The 11,431-nt window shown below is 41.5% G+C and overlaps 1 protein-coding gene across 1 annotated transcript in view; it reads right to left on the bottom strand.

Annotated features, from left to right (window-relative positions):
- NMD3 (NMD3 ribosome export adaptor) overlaps nucleotides 1–5,024 on the bottom strand; it is a 39,011-nt gene extending 33,987 nt beyond the window's left edge. Inside the window, exons 1-4 of the mRNA XM_065943064.1 lie at nucleotides 4,916–5,024; nucleotides 4,304–4,359; nucleotides 3,038–3,172; nucleotides 1,561–1,657 (exon numbers count right to left, since the gene is read on the bottom strand). Coding sequence (XP_065799136.1) covers nucleotides 1,561–1,657; nucleotides 3,038–3,172; nucleotides 4,304–4,347 — 276 coding nt within the window. The 5' untranslated portion in view covers nucleotides 4,348–4,359; nucleotides 4,916–5,024. The remainder of the gene's footprint in view (nucleotides 1–1,560; nucleotides 1,658–3,037; nucleotides 3,173–4,303; nucleotides 4,360–4,915) is intronic.
- Nucleotides 5,025–11,431: the final 6,407 nt, after the last annotated feature.

An 11,431-nucleotide genomic window follows, 5' to 3' on the forward strand; every position in this document is an offset into this window, starting at 1 on the left:
CTTTAACAAGTGGTGCTGGGAAAACTGGTCAACCACTTGTAAAAGAATGAAACTAGAACACTTTCTAACACCATACACAAAAATAAACTCAAAATGGATTAAAGATCTAAATGTAAGACCAGAAACTATAAAACTCCTAGAGGAGAACATAGGCAAAACACTCTCTGACATAAATCTCAGCAGGATCCTCTATGACCCACCTCCCAGAATATTGGAAATAAAAGCAAAACTAAACAAATGGGACCTAATTAAACTTAAAAGCTTTTGCACTACAAAGGAAACTATAAGTAAGGTGAAAAGACAGCCCTCAGATTGGGAGAAAATAATAGCAAATGAAGAAACAGACAAAGGATTAATCTCAAAAATATACAAGCAACTCCTGAAGCTCAATTCCAGAAAAATAAATGACCCAATCAATAAATGGGCCAAAGAACTAAACAGACATTTCTCCAAAGAAGACATACAGATGGCTAACAAACACACGAAAAGATGATCAACATCACTCATTATTAGAGAAATGCAAATCAAAACCACAATGAGATACCATTACACGCCAGTCAGGATGGCTGCTATCCAAAAGTCTACAAGCAATAAATGCTGGAGAGGGTGTGGAGAAAAGGGAACCCTCTTACACTGTTGGTGGGAATGCAAACTAGTACAGCCACTATGGAAAACAGTGTGGAGATTTCTTAAAAAACTGGAAATAGAACTGCCATATGACCCAGCAATACCACTTCTGGGCATACACACCGAGGAAACCAGATCTGAAAGAGACACGTGCACCCCAATGTTCATCGCAGCACTGTTTATAATAGCCAGGACATGGAAGCAGCCTAGATGCCCATCAGCAGATGAATGGATAAGGAAGCTGTGGTACATATACACCATGGAATATTACTCAGCCGTTAAAAAGAATTCATTTGAATCAGTTCTAATGAGATGGACGAAACTGGAGCCCATTATACAGAGTGAAGTAAGCCAGAAAGATAAAGAACATTACAGCATACTAACACATATATACGGAATTTAGAAAGATGGTAACGATAACCCTATATGCAAAACAGAAAAAGAAACACAGAAGTACAGAACAGACTTTTGAACTCCGTGGGAGAAGGTGAGGGTGGGATGTTTCAAAAGAACAGCATGTATATTATCTATGGTGAATCAGATCACTAGCCCAGGTGGGATGCATGAGACGAGTGCTCGGGCCTGGTGCACTGGGAGGACCCAGAGGAGTCGGGTGGAGAGGGAGGTGGGAGGGGGGATCAGGATGGGGAATACGTGTAACTCAATGGCTGATTCGTGTCAATGTATGACAAAACCCACTGAAATGTTGTGAAGTAATTGGCCTCCAACTAATAAAATAAAATTTAAAAAAAAAAAAGAATATATACAACTTTAAAGATGAAAACAGCATGTGTAGTAGTGTGCTTACCAACAGCAGCATTTAACAGTTATTTTGTAAAATCTACTCATACAAGGATTATCTGAAAATGAGACATTAAATCATAGCCACACCCACATACACCTACAAAAACTGATTTTAGCTATTTGACCTACCTTACTCAGAGGGGCTTTGATTTTTTTCAAACACAAAGCAAGAAGATCCCTGGATTCTAATGCACATTGTACCCAAGTTCCTGGTGGCTGAAAATACCTGGGAGAAAAGGTACCATATTGAAACTCAGTATCTCTCAGGAAAAAAAAAAAAAATCCACTTAAATATGAAGACCCAACAATGATTATTAACCAGATATAATAATACTCAAGGTTGATCTGAGGCACTTAACCCAAATATATTTTAATAGGTTTAGTAGGCTCAGAAACTTTCAATTAGACCAGTAGTTTAGTTAAAAAGGTGAAATTCTGAGTATTTGAGAAAGTCCATCTGTAATAACTTATTAAAAGGTCTTATTACTTCAAGCACCAATAAGAATTACAATGATGACAAAATGCAAAGAATTTCCTGAAGCTATGTTCTGAAACACGGATAAAAACTCATCTCACAATAGCATTAAAATGGTTTATAGTGTACAAATAAAATGCTTAAGAACTGCTTATTTCTCACATGCACAAAAAATGTAAATTAGTACCTAATACTATGTATAAATTAGACTTCAAGACTACTCACATACTTCAAATCCCTTTTCAGGCTTCCCTGATGGCTCAGACACTAAAGAGTCTGCCTGCGATGAAGGAGACCCAGGTTTGATCCCTGGGTAGGGAAGATGCCTAGAGAAGGGAATGGCAACCCACTCCAGTATTCTTGCCTAGGAAATCCCATGGAGAGAGGATCATGGTGGGCTACTGGCCATGGGTTCACAAATAGTCAGACATGACTGAGCGACTAACACACGAATCTTAGTTTTAATTTTCAAACTTGAAATTGTAAAATTTAAAATCTTATATAAAACCTGACTAAATTAAAATCTTTTATATATGTACTTGAAGTCTTGTAGCCCAACCAAGCAAGTTAGGGCAGTGCTTAGCATAGAGTAAATGCTCAACAAATGTTTGTTAAATACGTAATACTTCTAAATGTATTACATGAATGCTTTGTTCATACTAAAGTAAATATTCTGATTTTCACTTTTAAAGGTTCACTAAAAAACCTTACTTACACACTGCCAAATTACTTTTAAATATAAGGTGCTTTTTATCATATATGGCTTCGAGTGGTTGAAGGGAAAAACAAAAACTTCATGGTAATTGGAACAGTTATGTCTTTAAAATCTGCTCTCACTCCTGAAAATATGAACTTTTATGTATTAATTATACATATCAAACCTTTTAATCCCTTAACAGAAAAAAAACAGATTCAATCCCTTTATACTAACTTTACCACATTAGCAGGGAAAACTAGGATAATACATTACAAAATTGCAAATTCTATAATCTCTAGCTTTGACACCATAAAGAAAACTTAAATCTCAGTTACATGCACTTTAGTATATGTATCTTAATCTCACTATATTCTAATGGCTCTCCTATATGTGAATTTCAACTTTAAGTAGGATAAAAAAGTATCACACTATACCTTTGGCATTGTTTGCAGAAAGATATAGAGACTTGTTTCGGAATGCCTTGGCTGATGTCTACTTTGCTTCGCAGACAAGCCACACAAATGTTAGCAGGATTTGGACTAATTGGGACACCACAGTCGCAGCACAAGCTTAAATAAAGCATACATTTTTTCAAGTTACATTTCATAAGTGTACTAGTTAGACTAAAAAACTATCAAACAGGGATTAGCAGATACAAACTACTATATATAAAATAAACAAGGTCCCACTGTATAGCACAGGGAACTATAATCAATATCCTATAATAAACCATAATGGAAAAGAATATGAAATGTATATATATATATATAACTTAATCACACAGTTTATATATAAAACTGATCACACTGCTGTAGAGCAGAAACTAATACAACACTGAAAAATCAATTATACCTCAATAAAAAAAAATAATAAAATTAACAAACAAACCAAAGTCTTCAAGTCAGGCCATAGTATCTCTGTCCTTTTTAAAAACCTGACTTTGAGCAATCTTCAAAGATGCACTAGATTTTTAAAAACCTTAGATTATTGAGGAAAACAAAAAGGATGGCCACAATTCCAAAAAGCCTCAAAATATGACTGATACACAAAAGGTTAAAAAAAAAGGGGGGTCTAGAGAATCTAAAGAACTGCTAATAGCAATCACTATTAGCAGTAGACAGACAGCTTTATAGCCAGCACTATAGATAGCTTTATAGTCCACAGGCAAAAATTTTTTAAAGCCTCAATATAGCAACCGGGACTGCCAAAATGTAAAAAGGATGGAAGAGTATCAGCATAACTGATGGCAGTGTCATAACCCTAGGTGTATTGGGAACAGAAAGTATTTAAAAACCATTGATGCTATCCAAAATAAGAGTTGTATAACCACTAATGTCCACTATGGTAGCCACCAGGCATATGTGACTACTGAGGATTTGAAACATGGGTTATAGAAGAACTGAATACTTAGTTTTATTACATACTTGAAATTTAAAAAGCCACATATGGCCAATGGTTGATGCCAATCTAGAAGAATGTACAGAGACTAGACTATTTTAACACTTTTAAAACAGTATTTAGCACAACAAACTTTCTGGCGAAATATGAACTCGTTTTTTCCAGGAAACAAGGCTTTTCATTTTTCCCACTTAAGACAAAAGAATCCCCCTAAAAGAAAAACTTTCCCCACAGTAAATTTTAAAGACTCATTTTTAAGTTTTTAAATTTAATGGGGATAGGGGAAAAGGGACGCGACTCACATATGTCCAGGTGTGTGCTTGACGGGTTCTGTCATATACTCCATTTTTCTGTACACCTTGATTTCAAGGACAGAGAACAGTGAGATTTAGACATTTTTCTATTCACCCCTTTACACAAATCTTCCTTCTGCCTTTTCTGATTAAGACAGCCAAGCCTCGTACAGCGGCAAATAAGAAAAACCCATTCCACCTCTGGAAGAAGTAATTTCCTTAATAACAGAAGGAAGCGACTGGCGGAGGATCCCATGTGCAAGACCCGCGGGGTCACAAATCTGGCCGCTGACCTCAGGTGTCACTTGGACGCCAACCCCGGCAAACTCAAGAAGGGGCAAGAAACGGCCGGGGCCGTCCCGGACACCACCAGCTCCAAACCCTGCTGCGGACGCGCCTAGAACGCACTGCAGAAGTCCGCGGGCGGTGTCACCGGGCCTGCGGGCCTCCCACCCCGACCTGACCCCGCAGCCCGCGGATAAGACCTCATGCGAGCTCCTGCTGGCCGCGCACACGCTGCGCCCAAGCGGCCCGACGTCGGCCCACGACCGGGGAGTCCGTCCCGGTCTCCTCTCAGAGACCCCCGAGACTGCAGCGCGGGGCTCGGCCACCAGAACTTACTTAACACCGCGGCGCCGGACCCAAACGTGCTCAAACTCTGGAGCAAGACCAGCTTCACTAGCCCAGTGAGCCGCCGCCAGAGCTGACGCCGGTACACTGCAGATCTCGCGAGAGAAGGGTTCGAAATCCCGCAAGTCGCGAGACGAGACTCACAGCTGCGGGTGGGGCGGAGGAAGGGGAGGGCGCTGGAGAGCGTTGGGCCGAGCGGAGGCCGAACGGCAGGGGTGGATCCAAGGGAGAAGTCAGGGGGCTCTCTCGTCCTGTGGCTCCTGAGATTTAACACAGACTACAGCTCTTCTATTGGGTTATCATCCTTCCTTGGCCAGAGCTCACTCAAAGCCACTATTTAGATATCCCTATTGGGAGCTTCTTGGTTAAATGATTATATAAACGTTATCCGTTCACGGCACCACATCACACAAAGAAATTAGAGTAACTTCCATCGAGGGCAGTGCTTTTGTTTTACTCACCATTTTGTGCCTAATGCCTGTCACATCATAACTGCTCCAATGAATATTTGTTGAGTAAATGAGAAAGAAATGTAAGAATTATTTGTGAAGAAGTCCATGTTATTTTAAGACCACTCATTATTAGAAAAGAAAATCGCTCAGTCCTGTCTGACTCTTTGCGACCCCATGGACTGTAACTTACCAGGCTCCTCCGTCCATGGGATTTTCCAGCCAAGAGTACTGCAGTGGGTTGCCATTTCCTTCTCCAGAGGATCTTCCTGACACAGGGATTGAACCCGAGTCTCCTGCATTGTAGGCAGACATTTTACCGTCTCCGCCACCAGGAAAGCACATTATTAGAAAGTGCTCCCCAATAGTGCACTTAATGACTTTATACCTTGATCATACAGCAACTCAGAAAGAATCTAATCACTCTTTCCTATGACAGAATTTCAAATATTTGAAAAGGGCAACCATATTTTTTTCTGTCTTCTCACCCCAAATTTCAAGGAATAAGCAAGGTCACCTTGTGATCAGAGATGGTCTCCCTTGTCTTATGTAGGGAACTCAAGTAGTCCCCCATTCCTTCTCCTTATTTCCACACCCCATCCTTCCAAGGTATAAGTTTGATCTTGTTACACTCCCCTGCTTTTAATCCTTCAAAGGTCTGTGCTCTGGATTATTCAGTTCAGTTCAGTTGCTCAGTCGTGCCCGACTCTTTGCAACCCCATGAACTGCAGCATGCCAGACTTCCCTGTCCATCACCGACTCCCGGAGTTCATCCAAACCCATGGCCATTGTGTCGATGATGCCACCCAACCTTCTCATCCTCTATCGTCCTCTTCTCCTCCTGCCCTCATTCTTTTCTCAGCACCAGGGTCTTTTCAAATGAGTCAGCTCTCTGCATCAGGTGGCCAAAGTATTGGAGTTTCAGCTTCAACATCAGTCCTTCCAATGAACACCCAGGACTCATCTCCTTTAGGATGGACTGGCTGGATCTCCTTGCAGTCCAAGGGACTCTCAAGAGTCTTCTCCAACACCACAGTTCAAAAGCATCAATTCTTCGGCACTCAGTTTTCTTTATAGTCCAACTCTCACATCCATACATGACTACGGGAAAAACCATAGCCTTGACTAGACGGACCTTTGTTGGCAAAGTAGTGTCTCTGTTTTTTAATATGCTGTGTAGTGTAGGGGGGTCATAACTTTCCTTCCAAGGAGTAAGCGTCTTTTCATTTCATGGCTGCAGTCACCATCAACAGTCATTTTGGAGTCCAGAGAAATAAAGTCAGCCACTGTTTTCACTGTTACCACATCTATTTGCCATGAAGTGATGGGACCAGATACCATGATCTTACTTTTCTGAATGTTGAGCTTTAAGCCAACTTTTTACTCTCCTCTTTCACTTTCATCAAGAGACGTTTTAGTTCTTCTTAAGAACTATAAGGGTGGTGTCATCTGCATATCTGAGGTTATTGATATTACTCCCAGCAATCTTGATTCCAGCTTGTGCTTCTTCCAGCCCAGCGTTTCTCATCATGTACTCTGCATATAAGTTTAATAAGCAGGGTGACAATATTCTGCCTTGATGTATTCCTTTTCTAATTTGGAACCAGTCTGTTATTCCATGTCCAGTTCTCAGTGTTGCTTCCTGACCTGCATACAGATTTCTCAAGAGGCAGGTCAGGTGGTCTGGTATTTCCATCTCTTTCAGAATTTTCCACAATTTATTGTGATCCACACAGTCAAAGGCTTTGGCATAGTCAATAAAGCAGAAATAGATGTTTTTCTGGAACTCTCTTGCTTTTTCGATGATCCAGTGGATGTTGGCAATTTGATCTCTGGTTCCTCTGCCTTTTCTAAAACCAGCTTGAACATCTGAAAGTTCATGGTTCACATATTGCTGAAGCCTGGCTTGGAGAATTTGGAGCATTACTTTACTAGCATGTAAGATGAGTATAATTGTGCAGTAGTTTGAGCATTCTTTGGCATCACCTTTCTTTGGGATTGGAATGAAAACTGACCTTTTCCAGCTCTGGATTATTACCCATATGGAAAATTCAAATTTCTCTGCATACCAAAAAGATCCTTCAGGATCTGGCCTGGAGATAACCTGTCACATTCCTAAGCACACAGCCATACAAGCCAACTGGTAGGACTTGCAGGAACTAATCTTCCTTTTCTGGCCTATCTGTGAGTACAAGCCACGTTCTTGAATGTCTGGGGCTGTTCCTTTTTTCTTTCTCGATACACTGCTTCCATACTGTGTTTGATTTGTCACCAAGTGCCATAGTGCCAGGTTTGTTGGGCATTAAATCAACTCAGACATGGTCCCTGCCCTCATGGAGCTTATGTGTTACAGGTGAGGCTGATATTTCCAAACAACTAGGTAACTTGTTGAGAGTGCTGTAGCAAGCAAGTGGCAGAACCAGGACCCAAACAAGAGTTTGTCTAAGTCTGTGTCCATGTGCCACTATACCAGGCTCCCAGCCCATCTGAGGCTCAGATCAGCTATTCTTATTCATGGACTTTTTTTTTTTTTTCCAAGAAACTATTTATTTTCCATAGAACTTATTTACATTTTCTGTTAACGAGCATGTGAAGGAGCCGTGTAAGCCCACTGTGGTTGTTCCTCCTGGGTCAGTGGCCTGAGCCGCAGTTATGGACCAGCCTTCAGAGGCAGGTGGAGCGCCGTGGTCCTCCAGGAGTGGCTGCTGGCAGGCACCGAGGCCACCTGTGCCTACAGACCCTGTCCCTGCAGACCCGTCTGCAACTTGGGGTTGAGTAGACATAAACTCAGGACCTGGAGTGATTCATTCACCCTGAAATTCCTCCTGAGTCTCAGCCTTATCAGCGCCACCTGCTCCTCCTTTTCAGGCTCTTCAGGATCCCTGGTGAAACAGAGACAGGACCTGACCTCATACAGGTGTGCGCCTGAGACGGATCCTCACAGGCGAGGAATCCCCGGGCCGGCACGGCCACATCAGACCCCGGGGGCTCCCCTCTTGCTGCGGGGGTGGCAGGGTCCACACAGCACCCGGGAGAGTCTGTGTGACCTGGCGCAACAGTAGGCAGGTTACTGTAAGACGTCTCTGTGAGACCGGTGGTCACTCCTGGGATCTGTAAGCACAGCAGACAGGGCAGAAGCTGCCTGCATCAGGTTAGTGATGCTTACAGGAGTGGATGAAGCGCCCCACAATGGAAGTAGCTCCCGTGGCAGCAGCAAACTTACACAGCTTGGCTGAATGGCCAGCATTCCTGGTGCACATGATTCTGGCATCAGCTGGGTTTTCAATGTCAGCAAGGGCATGAGCTGCCAGCAGAAGCTTCTTCCAGGTTCTCTTCAGATTCACAAGGTAACGCCATCACTTTTCCTTTTGTAGATATGCTATCCCATTAGGAAGTCACGTTGGCACCCCCTAACTGGGCTCCGCTGTGAGGGATTTGAGGACATTTTCCTCCTTCGTTTGCAGGCCCTCAAGGGCTCCAGATATTGTGAAATTTTCCCTCCCAAATTACAAGGGGGAGCATGTAACCACAAACCACAAACATGACATTGATATAAATATTAAAAAAAATTATATCAGAATCCATAAAGTCTCTTTCTTGACCAATTAAGGTAAATATAAATATTTTCATCAGTTTTGTTTTAGCTTACAACATTACTTTCTTGGAGACCCTGGTTTGATTCCTGGGTCAGAAAGATCCGCTGCAGAAAGGTTAGGCTACCCATTTCAATATTCTTGGGTTTCCCTTGTGGCTCAGCTGGTTAAGACTCTGCCTGCAATGTGGGAGACCTGGGTTGGGAAGATCCCCTGGAGAAGGGAATGGCTACCTGCTCCAGTATTCTGGCCTGGAGAACTATACAGTCCATGGGGTCACAAAGAGTCTGACACGACTTTCACTTTTCTTGAAGATGAATTAAGTGTTTAAAAGTAAAGTTTTCTTAATTTTAAGTATCTTCTATACCTAGCAAGTAATAAATGCTCAATAGCTATTAGTGAAATTCTATACAGAATTTTCGAGTGCAGAGTATGGCTATTCTCACACCATGTGATAGCACGTGTGTCTCATTATCCAGAGATTAGCGTAGGAGAGGTTTATTATGGAGCACACTTAGAATCAACACCTGTGGAAGGGGAGGAAGGGACCCATAATTGAGCAGGGAGAGAAGCCATGGTACGCTGTGCTCTGATGGAGGCCTCACCAACCATAATGCCAGAAGCTCAGAGGCTGAGATGACTGTTCAGTTTTCCCCAGGGTGCTGGGCCATGGTTCATTGATGAGTCATTGGATGTGACTGCCCACTGAAGAAGGCATAACCTTGGGTGAGGTTTCTTCTTCAGTCAAGGGGAATCCCAGAAGTGGGTGAAACTCAGAGTTTTCCCCCAGTAGCAGGGATAAGGAGTTTGTAGAGGAATAAGTCCTTCATCTTGAAGGGGTGTCTAGAAAGCGCCTCACAGCATGCCTCACACAAGAGCAGTTTGTCTATAGAACTGCTACTAGACCTGGACTCTCAGGAGCCACTCAGGTGGCGGAGTGGTAAAAAAATCCTCTTGGCAATACAAGAGATGCAAGTTCGATCCCTTGGTCAGGAAGATTTCCCTGGAGTAGGAAATGGCAACCCACTCCAGTATTCTTACCTGAAAAATACCAAGGATAGAGGAACTTGGTGGGTCCATGGGGTCAGACATGACTGAGCATGCATAAATTCCCTTCCATGCTGGACTCTCAGGGCCTTGCTTCATGTCCCATGGCTTTTAGACCCTCTGCCCCCAAGGAATTTCTTCACCTCTTTGAGTCTCAGTTTCCTTCTTTTTTAAAAAAAAATTTAATTGAAATATAGTTGATTTAGTGTGTCGTGTTAGTTTCAAGTGTACAGCAAAGTGATTCAGTTATATATCCATATGGTTGTTGTTTAGCTGCTAAGTCAAATGTGACCCCTGCAACCCTGTGAACTGTAGCCCACCAGGCTCCTCCGTCCATGGGATTTCCCAACCAAGAATACTGGAGTGGGTTGCCATTTCCTTCTCCAGAGGATCTTCCTGACCCAGGCATTGAACCCATGTCTCCTGCCTTGCAGGCAGATTCTTTACCACTGAGCCACCGGAAAGCCCAGGTATATATATATGTGTGTGTGACAGATGGGCTTCCTGGTGGCTCAGTGGTAAAGAATTCTTTTTAAGATTCTTTTTCATTATCAGTTATTACAGTATATTGAGTATCGTAGTTACCTGTGCTGAACAGTAGGTCCTTGTTAGTTCCTTCTTTCTAAAACTGTGTAATTATTTGTCCCTCACAGAGTTGTTATGAGAAATGATTAAGATAAGGTACGTAGAAATATTAGTAAGCTGTAAGCTCCAAAAGGAAGTGTTTAGTAAACTGCAGAAACTATTATGGACAGAGTTATGTCATTCTCAGCCAAAGTTCCTTAACCGCAATTGAGTTAAATGGCATGAAATGGTTAGTATTTGATACATCCATTGTATAGAATTTCAGATATCACACTTATGATCTTGCTTTACTATTAATTTACAAGATAAATTATAAACAAAATAAAATTTGAGTGTTCATTTTGTGAAATTCATTCAGCTATAACATCTGTGCATATGTCTGCATGTGCATTTTACTTCAACAAAAAGTTTTAAAAATACAAATAAACTTGTTAAAAATCCCAGTTTTTAAAAAAAAAAAAAAAAAACAGATAAAATGATAAAATCAAAATAATAACCCTTGAGAAATTTTCCCACTTTTGCAAAGTTGAAAAATAGGTATCCTAATAGAGAAAATGAACAAAGAAAAAATAGAAGTGAACAAGTTTAGATGTACCAAAATAACTTTCAACAACAAAACAAAACAAAATAGATAACTAATAAGGACCTGTTGTATACCACAAGGAACTCTACTCCATGCTCTGTAATGACCTATATGGAGAAAGAATATAAAAAGGGGTATATTATATATATGTAACTGGTTCCCTTTGCTGTATCCCTGAAACTAACACAACATTGTAAATCAACTAAACTCCATTCAAAATTAAGAAATAAAAAAATAAACTTCACTGGGT

This window comes from Muntiacus reevesi, chromosome 8 (genome assembly GCF_963930625.1).
Source record: "Muntiacus reevesi chromosome 8, mMunRee1.1, whole genome shotgun sequence".
NCBI lineage: Eukaryota > Metazoa > Chordata > Mammalia > Artiodactyla > Cervidae > Muntiacus > Muntiacus reevesi.